This window comes from Schizophyllum commune (genome assembly GCF_000143185.2).
Source record: "Schizophyllum commune H4-8 unplaced genomic scaffold SCHCOscaffold_2, whole genome shotgun sequence".
Lineage (NCBI taxonomy): Eukaryota > Fungi > Basidiomycota > Agaricomycetes > Agaricales > Schizophyllaceae > Schizophyllum > Schizophyllum commune.
Genome location: NW_026089539.1, coordinates 819,066 through 837,103, shown reverse-complemented (window position 1 = coordinate 837,103; position 18,038 = coordinate 819,066). Strand labels below are relative to the sequence as shown.

General features: G+C 57.3%; 10 protein-coding genes across 10 annotated transcripts; 6 read left to right on the top strand and 4 right to left on the bottom strand.

The window, feature by feature from the left end:
- Positions 1-50: 50 nt before the first annotated feature.
- SCHCODRAFT_02487582 (uncharacterized protein) lies at positions 51-323 on the top strand (the record flags this gene model as incomplete). Its single annotated transcript, XM_003037526.1, has 2 exons — positions 51-138; positions 232-323. The coding sequence occupies 2 exons, from the start codon at positions 51-53 to the stop codon at positions 321-323; spliced, it is 180 nt and encodes a 59-aa protein (XP_003037572.1).
- Positions 324-560: 237 nt separating this feature from the next.
- On the bottom strand, positions 561-1,779 carry SCHCODRAFT_02489226 (PEX11-domain-containing protein; the record flags this gene model as incomplete). The annotated part of the gene is made up of 5 exons (XM_003038868.2): positions 561-1,009; positions 1,084-1,173; positions 1,196-1,459; positions 1,521-1,641; positions 1,693-1,779. 5 exons carry the CDS (start codon positions 1,777-1,779, stop codon positions 561-563), a joined length of 1,011 nt encoding a protein of 336 aa, XP_003038914.2.
- Positions 1,780-2,350: 571 nt separating this feature from the next.
- On the top strand, positions 2,351-4,863 carry SCHCODRAFT_02609809 (fumarate hydratase). Its single transcript, XM_003037527.2, has 12 exons — positions 2,351-2,426; positions 2,485-2,550; positions 2,604-2,689; positions 2,744-2,900; positions 2,949-3,035; positions 3,084-3,187; positions 3,242-3,605; positions 3,653-3,827; positions 3,876-3,979; positions 4,033-4,096; positions 4,234-4,356; positions 4,524-4,863. The coding sequence occupies exons 1-12, from the start codon at positions 2,400-2,402 to the stop codon at positions 4,661-4,663; spliced, it is 1,497 nt and encodes a 498-aa protein (XP_003037573.1). The 5' UTR covers positions 2,351-2,399; the 3' UTR covers positions 4,664-4,863.
- On the bottom strand, positions 4,611-5,797 carry SCHCODRAFT_02145636 (uncharacterized protein). The gene is made up of 2 exons (XM_050341926.1): positions 5,740-5,797; positions 4,611-5,669 (listed from the first exon to the last, which is right to left on the bottom strand). The coding sequence occupies exon 2, from the start codon at positions 5,400-5,402 to the stop codon at positions 4,710-4,712; it is 693 nt and encodes a 230-aa protein (XP_050202076.1). The 5' UTR covers positions 5,403-5,669; positions 5,740-5,797; the 3' UTR covers positions 4,611-4,709.
- Positions 5,219-6,282, top strand: SCHCODRAFT_02609804 (uncharacterized protein). Its single transcript, XM_050344395.1, has 4 exons — positions 5,219-5,842; positions 5,897-6,017; positions 6,075-6,135; positions 6,190-6,282. The coding sequence occupies exons 1-3, from the start codon at positions 5,419-5,421 to the stop codon at positions 6,124-6,126; spliced, it is 597 nt and encodes a 198-aa protein (XP_050202075.1). The 5' UTR covers positions 5,219-5,418; the 3' UTR covers positions 6,127-6,135; positions 6,190-6,282.
- An 840-nt stretch (positions 6,283-7,122) lies between these two features.
- SCHCODRAFT_02662599 (uncharacterized protein) lies at positions 7,123-11,273 on the top strand (the record flags this gene model as incomplete). Its single annotated transcript, XM_050346514.1, has 14 exons — positions 7,123-7,377; positions 7,428-7,767; positions 7,815-7,934; positions 7,986-8,168; positions 8,195-8,397; positions 8,448-8,702; positions 8,758-8,926; positions 8,977-9,188; positions 9,241-9,405; positions 9,456-9,741; positions 9,792-9,933; positions 9,985-10,614; positions 10,666-10,897; positions 10,950-11,273. 14 exons carry the CDS (start codon positions 7,123-7,125, stop codon positions 11,271-11,273), a joined length of 3,516 nt encoding a protein of 1,171 aa, XP_050202074.1.
- A 413-nt stretch (positions 11,274-11,686) lies between these two features.
- On the top strand, positions 11,687-14,448 carry SCHCODRAFT_02145491 (MFS general substrate transporter). Its single transcript, XM_003037529.2, has 12 exons — positions 11,687-11,866; positions 11,917-12,288; positions 12,345-12,368; positions 12,422-12,576; positions 12,628-12,815; positions 12,872-13,231; positions 13,282-13,392; positions 13,444-13,469; positions 13,520-13,700; positions 13,775-13,982; positions 14,037-14,274; positions 14,324-14,448. The coding sequence occupies exons 2-12, from the start codon at positions 12,071-12,073 to the stop codon at positions 14,391-14,393; spliced, it is 1,779 nt and encodes a 592-aa protein (XP_003037575.1). The 5' UTR covers positions 11,687-11,866; positions 11,917-12,070; the 3' UTR covers positions 14,394-14,448.
- Positions 14,449-14,503: 55 nt separating this feature from the next.
- SCHCODRAFT_02662597 (uncharacterized protein) lies at positions 14,504-15,298 on the bottom strand (the record flags this gene model as incomplete). Its single annotated transcript, XM_050346513.1, has 1 exon — positions 14,504-15,298. The coding sequence occupies one exon, from the start codon at positions 15,296-15,298 to the stop codon at positions 14,504-14,506; it is 795 nt and encodes a 264-aa protein (XP_050202073.1).
- Positions 15,299-15,813: 515 nt separating this feature from the next.
- On the top strand, positions 15,814-16,988 carry SCHCODRAFT_02596461 (uncharacterized protein; the record flags this gene model as incomplete). Its single annotated transcript, XM_003037530.1, has 4 exons — positions 15,814-15,924; positions 16,041-16,266; positions 16,330-16,481; positions 16,539-16,988. The coding sequence occupies 4 exons, from the start codon at positions 15,814-15,816 to the stop codon at positions 16,986-16,988; spliced, it is 939 nt and encodes a 312-aa protein (XP_003037576.1).
- On the bottom strand, positions 16,635-17,965 carry SCHCODRAFT_02609798 (uncharacterized protein). Its single transcript, XM_003038869.2, has 4 exons — positions 17,673-17,965; positions 17,369-17,611; positions 17,240-17,321; positions 16,635-17,194 (listed from the first exon to the last, which is right to left on the bottom strand). Exons 1-4 carry the CDS (start codon positions 17,805-17,807, stop codon positions 17,097-17,099), a joined length of 558 nt encoding a protein of 185 aa, XP_003038915.1. The 5' UTR covers positions 17,808-17,965; the 3' UTR covers positions 16,635-17,096.
- Between the last annotated feature and the right edge of the window lie 73 nt (positions 17,966-18,038).

Genomic DNA, 18,038 nt, shown 5'->3' with positions numbered 1-18,038 from the left:
CGATCGCCGCCGCCGCCCCAGACTCCAGTCCACCGAACTCGTCCACAACCATGAACGCGCTATCACGACGTGAGGAAGATACTGTCGTCAAGACCGCCAAGGGGCGCGCTCTGAAGCTATGTGATCCGGTGGTGAAAGGTGCGTAGCGGTGGTTCACTTGCTCGAAGGGATGGAACCCTTGCGGGACTGTCCACCCAGTCCTCCTTACTGCATGTCTAACACGGTATACAGAATTCGCCGAGTGCGCCACCGGACGCACTGTATCTGTGGCGTGGGCATGCAGGCAGCAATTGCACGCTGTTGAGGATTGCATGAGGCAGTAGTGCGTATGCACCTCTTCCTGAAGACGATCAGCGAGCTGACGGGCTTTCCTCCTTCCCAATCTCTCCCCCCCCCCCTTGTACATCCTCATGCTCTCGCTGTTGCATTTCCCTGTTCTTCCAAACACCATGAACCCCCTGCAGCACGAGCCCAGCAAACCTCGACAAGGTCCGCGCGGAGTACCTGCGCCTTCGCAATGCACAGAACGAATACCATGGATTACAAGGGGAAATCGAAGTTCACCATCCGGCGTAGCGTAGGCACGCTGTACTTGTACTGTATAATGGATCGCACGACCTCAGCTCATCATCACCATCCATGGTTATGTGTGACTTGTCTGATTGGGTTACAGCAGGGTATACATAACATCTCATGAGCAGTAAAGGACATAACGATGGTGATTGGTACTGTACATTGCGACCTAGGAGATCGTGCAAGGGCTTACTAAGACGAAGCACCCGCGGCGGCCCATGCCTTGCGAAGAGCGAGGACGGAGGTGGTGAATCTGCGAGAAGCATGAGGATACCGCAATGTAGACGCATGTAAGACACATACCCAGCGAGGCCCAGGAAGCCGTCGTTGACGGTGGTGAGGCCCAGGGCAGCCGCAGGGATCCAAGCATCGAGAGCGTCGATGTAGATCTGCTCCCGGGTGGCGGCGCGAGCGCTGCAAAGGGAGTGTGAGCATGCTTGATAGGACGATGAAGAATTAGTACATACGCTTCAGCAGCCACGACCTGCTGCGCGAGCGCTTGCGCCTCACCGACGTCCTTCTCACTCATGTGCCGTGACTTGAGGGCCTTCGTCTCCTTCGTCAGGCGCGTGATCTGCACATCGTCGGTCAGTCTCACCCCTCCCTCTTCAATGACTATCACCCACCTTGACCGCTCCATGCGCCAAGCTGACCAGGATACCCGCGAGCCAGAATCGGTTCGAAATGCGGGAGACCCTCTGCGCCGTTGCCGGCTGGAGGTTAAGGAACTTGATGCTGTTGGCCCAGACCAAGGCATCAAACGACAAGTACCCGAAGTACGCGAGCTGGCGCGCGATGGTGGTGAGTTGTTCGGCCGGTGGCGCGTTGGCAAACGCGGCCTTCAGCGCGGCTTGCAGGTGCTCGACAGGCTTGCCGAGGCGCAGGACTGGGGGTGGGGGTACATGTGAATATCGGGGAGAGGGAATGCGGGGAAGGGATGCACGAACGCTTGCGGGCCAGCGCGAGGTGGGATTTCAGTGCACTCCAGCGCGCCGCGTCGAGCTTGTTCCCCTTTGAGAGAAGATACCACGCAATGAAGCGGGCGAGGTACTGGACTGCACGGTAGGCCTGCAAGCTTCGCGTCAATACACCGAGGGGATGCATTCATGTCAAGTGCACCTTGTCGCGGCCGAGCGTAGTGTTCCCGACTTTCAAGCTCTGAGAGACGAGGGGATGGAAAACGACTTGAGACGCGACACTGGCCATGCTGAGGGTCGAGGAGGGGGATGGTGGTGGTCGAGAAGCAAGTGACTCTGGGAGGCGGGGAGATCACAAGCGCCGGCATCCCGATGAGCGAATGCGGTCTCCGGGCCGGTGGATGCATGTGATTCTGACATTCGGAACCACCCGAAAGTTGAACTGGATGGACCCACAACTTGGACTTCGTTGTTGACTGCATCAGGCAGCTGCGCGAAAGTCTGCGCGGGACACGTAACGAAATGGATCATTCGAACGGCCTCTTCCTTTGGAACCTATTTCGTTGCTCGTAAGTTCTATGGGCCAAGTCGTCCACCTGTCATCGCGCCGTCTGCAGTGCACATTTGGAGACTTTCAAGTCGAGGGTGAATGGATAGAGGTCAAAAGCCCCTCGAGACCACGCTGCGGGTGATAACAGCTATTGTAGTGCAGCCGTCCAATCATCCTTCTCGAGCTATTCGTCGGGAATACTCGTAGAAGCCCTTGGCAAGCGACGGAATGCACGTCCCGTCGTCATTCGGAGCAATCCGGACCCGCCACGCGAGCGACGCAGAGATCGCTGCTCACAGGCGCCCGTCCACTTGTCTCTTGCCACCGTCGCCAACCTACGCCTCGAGTTCCACCACAAAATGTCCACCCTCCACCTCTCCCGCAGAGTACGCCCACCGCTGTCACCGGTTTGCGCGTTAACACGTGCTTAAACAACGTCACCAGATCCTATGCCGCGCACCTATAAGGCGGGCCGTGCCCAGCCAGCGCCTATTTTCGACTACTTTCATGGTGCGTTGTTTGCGGTGTCGCAGAGATGTGGGGGCTGATGGGAATGCGTTCAGGCTGCTCAACAACACCGCATTGAAAGGGATACGTTCGGCGAGCTCCAGGTACCCTCGGACCGGTACTGGGGCGCGCAGACCCAGCGGTGCGCGAGACAAGAGTCTCTCCCCAAGGATCCTAATCTGATTGCGGACTGTAGCTCTTTGCAGAACTTTGACATTGGTGGTCCCACCGAGCGCCTCCCACCGCCCCTCATCAAGGCCTTTGGTGTCCTGAAGAAGGCGGCGGCGACTGTGAACATGACCTATGGCATGGACCCCAAGCTCGGGAAGGCCATCCAGCAGGCGGCGGATGATGTGCGTGCTATCATTAAGGAAGGGGTCAGTCACTGACGAGATATGCAGGTCATCTCGGGGAAGCTGATCGACCACTTCCCCCTCGTCGTGTTCCAGACTGGTAGCGGTACGCAGTCGAACATGAACGCGAATGAGGTGCGCGAACTCCCCACAGTGCAAGGCGGTATCTGATCACATATGTAGGTCATCTCGAACCGCGCCATCGAGATCCTCGGTGGCGAGCTTGGATCCAAGAAGCCCGTCCACCCTAATGACCATGTCAACATGAGCCAGAGCAGCAACGACACGTACGTCCACCCCCTCGCACTTCCCCACTGCATACTCATCCGCTTTTCTCCCAGCTTCCCCACCGTCATGCACATCGCTGCCGTCACCGAGATCACCAACAACCTCCTCCCCGCCCTGACTGAGCTGCGCGACGCGCTCGACCAGAAGGCCAATGCCTTCGAGAAGATCATCAAGATCGGCCGCACACACTTGCAGGACGCGACGCCCTTGACGCTCGGGCAGGAGTTCAGCGGCTACGTGCAGCAGCTCACCTTCGGGATTGAGCGTATCAAGGGCACGCTGCCGCGCTTGAGCTTGTTGGCGCAGGGTGGTACTGCTGTTGGGACGGGGTTGAACACGAAGAGGGGCTTTGATGCTTTGGTCGCTGCGGAGGTGTCGAAGTTGACGGGGATTGAGTTCAAGACGGCGCCGAACAAGGTATGTGGTAGACTGTGGTACTGGAATATAATGCTCACCATCCGTAGTTTGAAGCCCTTGCCGCTCATGATGCACTCGTTGAGGCGCACGGCGCATTGAACACGGTCGCTGTCTCGTTGATGAAGATCGCCAACGACATCCGTTTCCTGGGCTCTGGCCCTCGTTGTGGTCTCGGCGAGCTTGCCCTGCCGGAGAACGAGCCGGGTAGCTCTATCATGCCTGGTATGCGCTCAAGCATGCGACAATTATCGACTGCTAACTTTTGTGTAGGCAAGGTTAACCCGACCCAGTGCGAGGCGTTGACGATGGTCGCTGCCCAGGTCATGGGTAACAACACGACCGTCAGCATTGCAGGCTCGAACGGTCACTTTGAGGTATGTTCCTATGGTTATGAAGTTGTAAGGTTGTGGCTGACACAGTTTCACAGTTGAACGTCTTCAAGCCAGTCATCATCAAGAACGTTTTGCAGAGCATCCGCTTGCTGGCAGATGGTCAGTTTCTATCTATGTTTACTACCTTCGGTACATCGCTCTTTGCGACGGGGCGCAAATTTGGCTGTCTCTCGTGTACCGAGGCCGTCTTACCTTCGGTCTTGATATTGAATGGGGTGCTAACCTGTCTCATATAGGTTCGCGCTCGTTCACCAAGAACTGCGTGGTCGGTATTCAGGCAAACGAGAAGCGCATTAGCTCGCTCTTGCATGAATCCCTGATGTTGGCTACGATTCTCAACAGCCATCTCGGCTACGACAGTACGTGTCAATTCATCTTCTCGCTTGTCCGTGCGTCGACTGCGTGTACCTTCCCACGCTTTCACGACATGGGACCTCGGTTTAGCCTGGCTTCTATGGCCCCCCTTTGGCCGTGCTTCCCCACGCCTGCAATTTTCCGTTCGATGGGGTGCTAACTGTATGCGCAGACGTTGCCAAGTGTGCGAAGAAGGCCCACAAGGAGCACACCACTCTCAAGGAGGCCACCGTTGCGCTGGGCTTCCTCACCCCGGAGGAGTTCGACGAGAAGGTCCGCCCTGAGCTGATGCTGTACCCCGACGAGCCCTAGATGGCGTGCCGAGTACGGTGGTGGTAGCGCGGTGACGCGAAGCAGTTTACATTCCGGCTGTGCGGCGAGCTGCCAACAGAAACGCCGGTGTGAGAAGCAGGATCTCTACCGTGCGCCTGTTCGTGCATGTCTTCGGTCTCTGGGAGGAGTGGTGGTCCGTTTTGTACCATAATTGCCCAATTTTACGCAGTTTGGCCATCTGAGCGATTTCTGATCTCGATAGCGGGTTGACAAGCCGCTTGGACCCTGTGATGGGTCTCGGAGGAGTGCCGGATTTGGGAAGTTCTCGTATGTAATAATCAATCACCCCAACTTCAACAATGGCGGCTCCGACTCGTGACGACAGCAAGGCTGCACAGGGCGCGAGAGATAGATAACAGCACTTTGACTGCAAAAGCATCGGCAGGAGGAGGCATTCTGGTGTCGTTCCAGCGCGCCGAGCACGAGTTGGAGGAGTCGAATAAGCGGGCACATCGAAGCTCGGAATCGGAACTTTCCCAATTCGGAGCGAATTGAGCATAAAATTCCCTGTAATAAGGCACTCCCGAGAGGGACGTGCAGTCTGTAACACTTTCTCATCGTCGTCTCGTGGCCACAACGACGAGCAGAGAACGCCGCGCAGCATCGGGCACGACGGCGAAATCGAGTGCGAACATCCCGGTGGTGTACGCGTTCCGTCCGACCTGGGTGCTGTTTCCGCTGTCGTTTTCTCCCACGAGGCCGCCGCTTTTCTCCACATCTTGGTTTAGACGGTCATGTCGCTGAGCCGCATCCTCAACGACGACCCGGCGCCCGGTGGAGGTCCCTCGACACCCTACGGGCAACCGCCGAGTTACCCCAGAGAGGACCCTCAGCCAGAGCGCCAACAAAGAGCGCCTCCTCCGCAACCGAATACATATCGCGTTGAGCCAGAGAGGGCGAATTATTCATACGCAGCGCACCCATATCCGCCGCCACCGCCTCCTCCGGCCGACCAGCGCGACCCTTATGCTCCGTACACCCAGCCCTATGTTCCACCAGATCAGCAGCCAGCTCAGCCCCCGCCACCTCAGCAGCGTTCCTACTATCGAACCCACGTCGAGTACCAGGCGCCTGGGCCCTCTGCCAACAATTCAGCGTCGCGCGCCGGTTCCCCTCCGCGCAAGCGGCACAAGCCTGGCGAGGATGAGGCCCGCCATCCTGCTGCCTATGTCAGCCACCTGCATCACAGCTCACTGGCCACCGCGTGCTGACTCATAATTCGCAGGCACCGCGTTCAAGCTCGCGATCGCTGCGCCTGCCGCCCGACGCGGACGAGGCCGTACGCGCCCCATCGCCTGATCTGGCGGAAACAGAGGAGGTTTGGCTCGGTGAACTTGGTGGTTATATTCGTGAGACTCAAGACCGACAGCGCGCGGTGGAGCACTTTTACCAGGCGAACATCTCGGTGCGTGGTGCTCTCTAAGTGTAGCTGGCTGTGCTGACTCGCGCTCCTGCAGGGCCAGATTGGCGAAACGGCGCGGCGCCTATCGCACCAGTATGCTCACAAGGTCGCCAAGGTCCCTCAACCATCCTCCCCTCCTCATATGCCCTACGGACACTCGACAACGCGGCTAGAGGAAGAATGGGAGCGACGTCAGAAGCAAGAGCAAATGTCTGCAGAGGCGTGGGGCCGCCCCCGTGATCAGTCGCCGTACGCAGAATATACGCAAGCTACAAGCCCATCGTCCCGGCGGCAGTACTCCCCAGCCGAAGGCTCGTTGTACTCGCGGCACTCGCCACCCGTGCCTCCTCCCGTGCACGCAGGGATCAAGCGCAAAACCCTGGATGGTACTCCCTCTGATGCAGGTCGCGCTGACGTGTCGTCCCAGAGCTCATACTACCGCGAAAGATCCATACCGCAGCCGCCCGTCCCGCCCGTACCCTCCGCGAGCGCCCCGCGACCCAACGACAAGGGCAAGGAGCGTGAGGCACCGCAGCGAACGCTCAAGCTCCCGCCTCCGCCACCTTCCCTGCTTCGCGGGCCGGACAGCGTGACCTCGGACAGCGACACGGAGGAGGAGTCTTTAAACGAGCAGGGGAAGCGGGCAATCAAGCGGCGAAAGGTGGATGAGTTCGACGCACCGCCGCCGCCGCCTATGGACGAGTCGGCCTCCGCTTCCCCTGCCCCATCCCGACTCACCGTGGGGCGCGCGAAGGCCGCGCCCAGGCCGCCCGCGCCGGTGATGGAGAGCGTGTCTGCGCCGGTGCCACCGCCGGCGAAGCCTCCGCGCAAGAGGGCTGCTCCACGAAAGAAGCGAGGATCGGCGTTGTCAACGCCTCAGCCGCACGAGGCTTATAACCATACGGCTGTCCCGCCTGTGCCTCCTGCCACCACCGGGTACCCCACCGCGGACGTGGATGATGCGAGGTCTTTGTCCACGGCTACCTCGCCTCCCCCGCTGCCCGTGCCTCACCACCCATACTACAGACCGAGTGTGATGGAGAAGGCGGCCTTGGAAGCGGCGGCGGCGGCTACGGCACCTCCGGCTGCATCTATCCCATTGGACTCGAGGCCGGCATCACCGAGTACTCAGAGCACAGCGGGGGCGTTCATCTACGAGCTCGATGACGTGCCGCCTACGCTGAGGAAAGCGAAGAGGGTGGATCAAAATGGGCAAATTAAGCGCGTTCGGACCGTAGAGGAGGCGCAGAAGAAGGTCTGGACGACGATCGCTAGGAGGGACGTGGTCAAGGTGAGTTTTTCGTAAAGTCGTGCTCACACCTCCCCTCACACGTGGGATAGGTGTACAAGTACCAAACCCAAGGATATCAACAACGTCAGAGCCAGCTAGAGCGCCTCGCTACCCTCGCCTCCCGCCAGGCGCGCAAGCCCTTCACGAAGACGCCCAAGTCGACGAAGGATGCGCAGACGCGCGCCAAGCGGCTCATGCGCGAGATGATGGGCTTCTGGAAGAAGAACGAGAAGGAGGAGCGTGACGTGCGCCGGCGTGAGCAGAAGGAGGCCGTGGATCGCATGAAGGTGGAGGATGAGAAGCGCGAAGCGGCGCGGCAGGCGCGCAAGCTGGAGTTCCTGATCAGCCAGACGGAGCTGTATAGTCATTTCGTCGGGAACAAGATCAAGAGTGAGTGGTTTGGGGGATTGTGTGTGAGTGTGCTGACGAAAATGTAGCGGACGAGATAGAGCGGAGCGAGGGTCAGGAAGGGCAGCCAAACGCGGATTACGTACCTACTGGGGCTACCCTACAGTCCGTCGACGCTGATCAGCTTCGGGAGATCGACTTCGACGATGGTCAGTCCTGGTGTCCGAAGGATATATACTTCTTGCTGACGCTCAATGCAGAGGACACCACCAATCTTCATCAGACCGCGAGGCACAATGCCGAGCAAGCGATCGCCGCCGCCAAGGAGCGCGCTGCCGAGTTTGACAAGCAGGCGGGTCGTCAACCATTCAACGGGAGCAGAGCACAGAGCGGCGAGAAGGAGGACGTCGAGACGGGCGGGGAGGGCGGTCTCACCGAGCAGCGTAAGTTTACTTGCGTGTCGTCAAAGAGATTCTCGCTAACCTTGGTGTAGTGGACGATGAGCTCAACTTTAACGATCCTACCACGCTGGATGGACCGATGCTTGTGCAGCAGCCGAAATATCTTACGACGCCTCTGAAGGACTATCAGCTCAAGGGCTTGAACTGGCTTGCGACGCTGTACGAGCAGGGCATCAACGGCATTCTGGCCGACGAGATGGGTCTCGGCAAGGTAAGAGACCCATCTGACTGGTTGTGCGGGACGTGCTAACCATCGCATAGACCATCCAGTCGATCTCATTGCTCGCCTACCTGGCAGAGAAGCATAACATCTGGGGCCCCTTCCTCGTCGTCGCGCCTGCATCGACCCTGCACAACTGGGACGCTGAGCTGACACGCTTCGTACCGAAGCTGAAGGCGAAGCCGTACTGGGGCCAGGTCAAGGACCGAGCGACGATGCGCAAGTATTGGAGCAAGAAAGACCTGACGTACGATGAGGACACCGATCACCATATCATCGTAACCAGCTACCAGATGGTGAGTCCTCAGCCCACTTTGGATCGGGCGTTGTTGACGACGCCTTCTGCAATAGATCTTGCAGGACCAACAGTACTTCCAGCGCGTGAAGTGGCAGTATATGATTTTGGACGAGGCGCAGAACATCAAGAACTCGGCTAGTGCCCGTTGGAAGGTGTTGCTCGGCCTGCAATGTCGCAACCGACTCTTGCTCACTGGTACACCTATTCAAAACTCCATGCAAGGTAAACGCTCTGCTTCTCAATTTCAATGCGTAAGCTGATAGGTTTTCCAGAGTTGTGGGCCCTGCTGCACTTCATCATGCCCAGCTTGTTCGATAGCCACGACGAGTTCAACGAGTGGTTCTCCAAGGACATCGAAAGCGGCGTGGGCAAGAAGGGCGGGAACCGACTCAATGAGCACCAGCTTCGTCGACTTCATATGATCTTGAAGCCGTTCATGCTTAGGCGATTGAAGAAGCATGTCCAGATGGAGTTGGGCGAGAAGGTGCGTTCGCTTGTTTCCGTACCTGCACTGTCGCTCATGCATAGTCGTGCAGATCGAGAAGGACGTCTATGTCGAGATGAGCGGTCGCCAGGGCATTCAATACTGGGATACCGTCAAGTCCGTCTCGAAGTCCGACGTCAAGAGTGCGCTTGCGCCGAGCACTGGGCAGGAGAGTAGTTACCGCTACCTCTACAACATCATCATGCACCTTCGCAAGGTATGTCACTTACTTCGAAGGCACGTCAACGACGCTAATGGTCTGTATAGATCATCAACCACCCTGAGCTCATGGGACGTACGGCGGTGCAGATGCCCTTCTCGTTTTCGCCTTGTCGGCCGCCCGTCTCCTTTGCACGGGAGGCGGACACGCTGATGGTGCCATACTCCGCCCGCAACCTCATTGAGTACACGGTACCGAACCTGCTCTGGCAAGATGGTGGATTCATGTCCCTGCCATATGAGGAGTCCAAGGCTCCGTCGCGCAGTAGCGTTCTGACGAAGCTCATGAACATCTGGTCGACGGACTGGATCGAGAAGTCTCTGGCTGAAGATGGTGAGTAGCATTGGAGTCCACTCCGTTCCCTTCATTGACCATGATATCAGCGGCATCGTCTTTCTCCTTCCTGCGGCTGTTGGGCTTGACATCAAGCGACGCGCATCGGATATCCGAATCGTCACTCTTGTATCGTAGATTGCTCGGCCTTCAACAGGAGAGGAAGATGATCGAGAATGGACCTTACTCTACGTGGGCATGAATTACCATATCTTCGTGACGGTTTGCTGACACCTCTGACAGGGATTCCGACTTCGTTGCCTGCACTGCGCAACCACGCTTGCGCTTCAGCTTGTACCATCCTGTTCATGACCTCGAAGTCGCTCATGGCCAACCGGCGCTGACGGAAATCTCGCGCACATCATGGGCCACATCCGTTCTATCTCTTCCTTCTGTCCGCTTCTACAGGCCTGCTGCTGTTGCTCCACCCGTCTCCGTCCACTGCAATGACCGCGCCTTCCTTGACTCTCGCAACAACTGGCTCGAGGCGCCGTTCGAGACCCTCGTCCTCTACGGTCTTCCACCTGCTCTTCGACAGTCGGAACGCGCTTGCACGTTGTACGAGGAGCGCATACCTGCGCTTCCTCCGACTGGTCTCTTGAGCATGACGCACCGATCTCAGATACCGCCGACGTTCATTCACACCCCCGCCGCCAACCGTCTCATCTACGATTCGGGCAAGCTCTCGGGATTGGACACGTTGCTGCAGCAGTTGAAGGCCGATGGTCATCGCGTGCTGCTGTACTCCCAGATGACCAAGCTCATGGATATCTTGGAGGAGTACTTGATCTATAGGCAGTACAAGTACTTGCGGTTGGATGGATCGTGCAAGGTGGAGACGCGCCGTGACCTTGTCAATGACTGGCAGACCAAGTGAGTGCTGTTATACTTACGGTTGGCGTTGTGATGCTTACAACGTGACAGGCCCGAGTACTTCGTCTTTCTGCTTAGTACGAAGGCAGGTGGTGTGGGCATCAACCTTACTGCTGCGGACACAGTGGTGTTCTACGATCATGACTGGAATCCGTCCAATGATGCGCAGGCTATGGATCGTGCCCATCGACTTGGTCAAACCCGCCAGGTCACGGTCTACCGGTTGATCTGTCGCAACACCGTCGATGAGCGTGTTCTGAAGATGGCTCGTAGAAAGAAAGATGTGCGTCTCCGTCCAAACGACTGATTGTCTGTTTGCTGACCTGCATACTCAGGTGCAAGACGTGGTCGTCGGTAACAAGTCGTTCGCGGAAGCCATCAAGGCGAACGAGGTTGTCGAACTGCTGCTCGGCGACGAGAACGTCGACAACTTGGGCGACACTGGCAAGCGTATCTCGTTCCAGAACGATGATGACGACGAATTCGGTCAGTCTGGTCCGGCGAAGGGTGAAGGCGAAGCGGATGACGAAGACACGAACGGCACGCCTGTTCCAAGCACGTCTGGGCGTGGACGTGGGCGCGGTAGAGGTCGTGGTGGGGGCCGTGGCCGTGGTGGTGCACCGGGCAAGCGGGGGCGTAAGAAGCAGTCCGACGACTGAACAGCGAACTATGGGATATCTAGGTAGATGTACGTTGATTATGGGATTCCGCCATGACACATGCACTGCTATGTTGTCTTTTTACCGAGTACTTATCCATAAATTCCCTTGATTTTACGCTATGTGTTTCTGTTTCCTGGAATGCTAACGTTGCTTGTATGTACGTGAAGGTGGATGCAGTATAAAACCTGGTCTGCGTGGCGCAGGAACCGAGCGACGCCTCCAGACTGTCCAAAAGAAAGAGATTGAACATGTCACGTGTACTGATCACGGCAAATGCCGTGGCTTCCGTGGACGGAAGCAACTCTTTCTCACCCTTGCTCTTTTCAGTCATTCCTCTTTAGACGTTCTTCTATCTAGGCCAAGTCAGAACGATAGCGTGAATGGTGCCTGAGCTATACGACCCACAGCAAGAAGGACCTTCCAAGCCAGCGGCAAGCTTCAAGTCGCTGTCAATGCCGTTGAAGCTTGACGTGTTGTGTCATTGAGCCCTCTCACACATGGAAAATGCTTATGCTCCGCGTCTCCGGGATCCAGAGCCTTTTCATAAACACAGTTAACCATTGACCATCCCTTGGACTGCTGGACTTTCGGTAGGTAGGCCTATCGTGGATTCCGACGGTGCCACTTACAGTCCGCCTAGCGTCGATACGTGATAAGCCGGGCGGGAATGGCACCCTTATCAACCTAAAGCTCTATAGAATGCCTTTGACCCATCACATGGACGCGCATAAGAAGCCACTGAAGGGCCGTGGGGGACCACGGCAGGTCGACCTTGACCTCCATCCACTCTCGCCATGGCCATCCTGCAGTCCATCGCGGCGCAGTTTCGACCTTCTCCAGAGCATCAGTCGCCAGAACCGTCCGTCAAGGAGAAGGACTCCGATGTCGAGGACAAGGCGCCTGCTGCCGTGCCCGTCCATGTCGCAGATAGCAACACTGCGGCGGGTGTGGCGGGAATTGAGGCCATGCAGGCGATCTGGGGGACCAAGGGAAGATGGATTCTCATCTCTGGGTGAGCGCGATGCCTGCGTATTCGGACGCTCGTATTGAAATCATCTCGATCTCTAGTCTGGCTCTTATGATGATTATCTTGTGAGTACAAGAATCATTGCGTGACTGTGCTTCGACCGAGCGCCTCCTCGCAGTGAACTCGACAATACCACGGTGTACAACTATCAGACCTTTGCGACGTCCTCCTTCTCTCAGCTTAGCAAATTGTCCGCCATTTCCACCGCGCAAACACTCGTTTCAGCGGTCATCAAGCCGCCTATAGCGAAGCTATCGGATGTGATTGGCCGTGGTGAGCATCGGTGCAATGAACAAATATTCGATGCTCACGTACTCTTCCAAGGCGAAACGTACCTGCTGACGATCTCATGCTACCTCCTCTCGTACATCCTCTGCGCATCGTCAGCCACTGTCGATGTATACGCGGGAGGCGCCATGTTTTACGCAGTCGGTCAATCTGGGACGCAAATCCTCGACCAGATCATCATTGCCGACATCTCAAACCAGAGGTGGCGCGGGTTCGCGATCGGGGTTCGTCTGCTTCTCTACAACCCTTTTGTCTTCCTGTTGATTTCTTGCCGTCATAGTTCTCGTACTTCCCCTTCCTAATCACGCCCTGGGTCTCCGCCTTCATCGTCGACTCTGTCGTCAACGGCATCGGCTGGCGCTGGGGCATCGGGATGTTCGCCATCCTCATGCCCTTCTGCGCCTCCTTCATCGTCGTCACCCTCATCTACTTCGGGCGCAAGTCGCGCAAGGCGGGTCTCGTGGTCAAGAAGCGCCTCACTCTCTACGATTATTGCTCCCTCATCGACCTGGGTGGCATGGTCCTGCTGTTGGGCGGTTTCGTGATGCTGCTTTTACCCTTTTGCTTGGCGGCGACGACGCCGAGTCAGTGGAAAACCGCGTATTTGGATGCTCTGATAGGCGTCGGCGCGGTATTCTTGGTAAGTCTGGACGAAGACGCCAACTTCATTTGCTTGACTCAATTTCTCAGATTGCGCTCGTCCCTTACGAAAAATACTACGCAAAGCATCCCGTCGTGCCGCTGCGGTACTTCAAGAACATGACGATCGTGATGTCCTGTCTGCTCAGCGCGTTCGATGCTGTATGCCATGTCTTCAGTGTTCATGATCACGTACTGACATCAGCATTCCAGGTTGGCTTCGCGTGCACACATACGTAGTACGTAGCCATCTGTCTTTACTAGCGGACAGGAGCTCACCACCACGCAGCCTATACGCCTGGTCCATCGTTACGCACAACTACAGCGTGCGCAATGCCACGTTCCTCGTCTATCTCAACGGTGTCACGCAATGCCTCGTCGGCATCGGCGCCGGTTGGATCATGTACAAGATGCGCCGCTACAAGTGGATGCTTGTCGTTGGATGTGCGATCCGGTTTGTGGGCTATGGGGTGCGTATAGAACACTTGCTTCCTTTCCGACCGTATCGAATTTAGTTTGCGACTCTGACCCGCTCCTCTGGCAGGTCATGATGCGCCTCCGAGGTCAAGAAAACTCTATGGCGGAGCTGTTTGTCGTACAGGCTGTGCAAGGTATCGGTAGCGGCATAGTGGAGACCATTGTCCTGGTCTCTGCTCAGATCGTCGTCCCACACGCCGAGCTGGCCCAAATTTCCTCACTCGTACTGCTCATCGGCTTCCTTGGCTCGGCTGTCGGGCAATCGATCGCGGGTGGTGAGTCTCACGCCTATACCTGATGCGGAGGTGATTAAATGAGCTTCCCTTCAGGAATCTATACCAACACATTCCCCGCACGCCTACACGAGCGACTTCCCAACGCGTCGGACGAAGAGGTCAAGGCTCTCATCAACTCCATTACTGGCGTGCTTCCAGAATGGGGCTCGGCGGATCGCATCGCGGTCAATTACGCCTACTCCGACGTTATGCGGTATATCACCATTGTCGCCCTCGCGGTGTCTGTGCCAATCATGATCTTTGGCCTCTTGCTACCTGACAAGCGACTTGGGTACGTGCTTGAGTGGCGAAGGAACGCTGCTGGCTAAAATGCTTGATAGGGATGCGCATAATGCGGCGGAGGGCACCGATGTTGCGGGGCGCCTAGTGGAAGCACCAACTGAGAAGTGAAGAAAGGCGTAATACTGCCCTCCTTGAATCTGAAGGATAGGGTCACAAATACTTCTGTACGACGACTTGGTATGATTTGGAAGCTGTGATGTGAATTTATGAATGCCAGACTACGTATCTGCCTCTTCGTACAAGAGATCACCTCGCATCGTGTACTTCGTCCCTCCTACGACCTTCTCTCCGCTGTGTACAAGCATACGCTGTTGGAATATAAGCACTCGTCCAACGCGAGGCTCAACATCCAGATAGTGCTTCTTGTTTGGCGTCCAAAAGCGTGTTGCTCCTCCCGATAGCGGCGGATCCCCTTCGCCACCTTCTACCGGCGACGACGCGTTGTCGCTCAGGTAGAGGTGTATCGTAACGAAGGACTTGTACGAACGCTCATCCTCCTCCACTATAGACAGCCCGTCACAGTGCGGCTGGAAGTATTGCCCAGGAGTATAACGCAGGAAGCTGAGTCGCGACTTCAGACGCGCGAGGTGCCAGGCCGGACCCTGCGCCCGCCCGGGGCGGTGCGCGATGGTCGCCCACTTGCTTCCGGGTCGTAGGTCCCGAATGTCCTCGATGAAGGGTAGCAAACGCGCGAAGACGGCAGCAGAGACCTCGGAGTCGGTGAGGTAGGTGCGATCCCCGACGCGGTACGTGTCGCGCGCCTCGGGCGGGACGTCACCGCGAGCAGACGACCACTCCCCGCTAGCGGTAGCGCGCGCAAGGAGTGCAGCGCACTCCGCGGGAGTGAAGGCGTTTTCGACTATGGCGGCGTAGAAGCCAGTGTACGCATCGGCGAGCGGGGTTTGTGAGAAGTCGATGAGTTTGGCTATCGCATTCGCAGGAACAGCTGGCGCTAGAAGCGGCGGTGCATTCTGTGGCGACGCGCTTTGCAGCGGTTGAGTTGAGGAAGCCATGGGCAGCGTCTTCACCTCGCGCACTTTTATGTGGTTGTCGATGTCCAGAACTTGTCAGCATGACTCAATGCAGTCCTGTGTGCAGTCACGGAGACCGCGACGAAACGCAGGTTGGTGGTCTGATACCCGAGAGTCCATGTCTAAATTCTCCTGCAGGATCTTGCGGTGACGACTATGAAGGAAGAGGGAGAACACGGGCGTTCAGGTCAAGCTGAATGCACGAGTGATCCATCACGTTGTCACAATCGGCAAACGCCGAAGCGGGGACAACTTCGACTTTACCGATTCCTCAACTCGACAGATCCTAGTATCCACCAACTAATACCCATCCTCAGCTGGCATTGTCTTTCGTTCTTGATATGCTTGCGTGTGCGTGGCTGTGGCGTCCTCCTTGCTCTATATATCCGCGCGTTTTGGTCTCCTGCGCGCCCAAATACCTGTCTCTGCTCAGCGCAAGCCCATTCGTCGAGCAACGCCGTCCCAAACCTCTCCGTCTTCAGAGATATTTTTCAGCCATGACTTCTTCCTCTCAGCCCAAAAAGCTTGTCGTTCTTGACCTCAATGGGACCCTCGTCGTGCGCTCGAAGTTCGAGGGATCGAAGGGACCCCGTATGCGCGGAGCATATGTGAGTTGCCTGCAGATGCTATTCAATACCTCTTCTTGCGAGCCACACCCCCCTGCTTTGTTTGAGAGCACCGTTGGCTTTACACGAGGCCGATTTTCATACTTACCCCATACTAGGTTCCTCCCGCTCCACGCGTCGTCTACTCCCGGCCCTACTTGCGCACGTTCCGCAAATTCTTGACACACCCTTCGACGCGCGCCTGGCTCGACTCCATGGTCTGGAGCTCAGCGCAGCCGAAGAGCATAGAGAGCATGGTCGCGCACGCCTTCCCGGGGGATGCGCGTCAGGCGTTGACCGCCGTCTGGACGCGGGACGATATGGGGTTGACCCAGCAGGAGTACTGTGAGTGGCTTACCCTGCCAGTGCGGAATTCTGGATAGGAAGATGGCTAACGCAGCGTGATAGACTCGAAGACGCAAACGACAAAAGACCTGGAGAAGGTGTGGCAAGCTATGCGCAGGCACTCGGGCAAGACGACGGTCCTGGTCGACGACTCCGTGCTCAAGGCACACACGCAGCCGTTCAATCACCTCTGTCTTCCAGAATACACACTCGAGGTGGGTATGCTATACTCGCGCCAATGCCCGCACACTCGTCTGACAGTCTATTGGCAGACTCGCGACGCCGACATAGCGGCCATTGCGCGCGGGAAACATAGGAAGACGAAGGACAAGACCACACGTGCAGTGACCAAGGACGCCCTGGACGAACTGGTCTCGAGCATGCAAGCGGCCACAATTTCCGGAAATCACAACGTCGACGCCCCCGGGAAAGACGGGCGCGTGCCGGCCGGTGTCGATGCGGCGCTCCTCGCTGTGGTCGGCATCATCAGTCGCCTGAAGGACGTCCGGGATGTGGCGGCGTGGATCGAAGGGGGCAATATCATGCGCCCTGCAGGGCTGAAGGCCGACAAGGGGGGAAGCGCGGGCTCTATCGATCATGGGCAGGCGATGTGGTTCCACAACACGGAGATCGTGCAGGCATGGGCTCAGGAAGGCGTGCGCGTGCTGGACGAGATGGGCATCACGGTGGCACAAGGAATCGAGGCGCAAGCTCGCGCGTGAGAGTCGCTGTTGTTCGTTTTAGGAAACTATTGTACCACCGATGCGGATGCGACATGCGGTCCATGAGGCTCGAATTCACATGTAAACCTAGTGTACACCTCTTGTTGATTATGGCATGCCTTCTGGCTTTGCGCACTTGCGCTTTTCGATTTTTCCTGTTTTCGGACAGCGCATTTCTTGCCAGGAGACGGGTTGCATGGTGGCACCTGCGGACGGTCAGCCACCGATCGTGAGCGGGAGAGCGGACTGACCTGCTTCGCTCGTAGCGAATACAACACCGAGATCGTTTCTCGCGGTCGTGATGAAATAGCTGCGCGCATCGCCAAGGGAGATCTACACGCACGTTATAGACCGAACGAAAACACAACTCAACGACGTACAACAACACCACGGACGACATCGCCCCCACGAAAGCAGTCGCCGATCTTGACTTTGTCCTTCTCTGTCGCGCGCACGTCCTGCGTCCGGATAACACCCGTAAACTCCTCGCCAGGAGGGAGGGGAACGCCGTCGACGACCGAGATCGCGATAATAGCCTGTAGCGGCGTGAGGCGGATGACGGACCCCAGGACAACGGTGTTTGGGGAGGGGGGATGTGGTCTGATGCGTGAGATGGTGATTTTCTGGGGCGGTTGGTAATTGTGAGCCTGCGAAGGTCGAGAAGGGTGGCGGGTCGATGCGTACCGGACCATCGTGGCGGGGGACACCGATGAGACTTGCGCGGACGTCGCTTCCCCTCGCATATACGCCCGTACCGAGTTGGGGGACTGGTCCGCGGGGGAGCACGAGCGGCTGACCAGGGAGCACAATTTCGGACATGGCGGAATGGTGAAAGGTTCAATCTTCAACTTGCGGAGTAATGCAAATGTGATCGGAGCTTGGGAGTCCCTCGTTCCACAGTGAACTGCAGCGATTCCAATAAACCCTCGCTGTATGGAGCCCGAGTAGAAAGAGTTATGCACTGTCGGGACGCGCTTGATCGTAGCCAGCGGTATGCAGGCATCATGACATGTCAAATACCGACGGTCGATCGGTCCGAACTTCGGACGA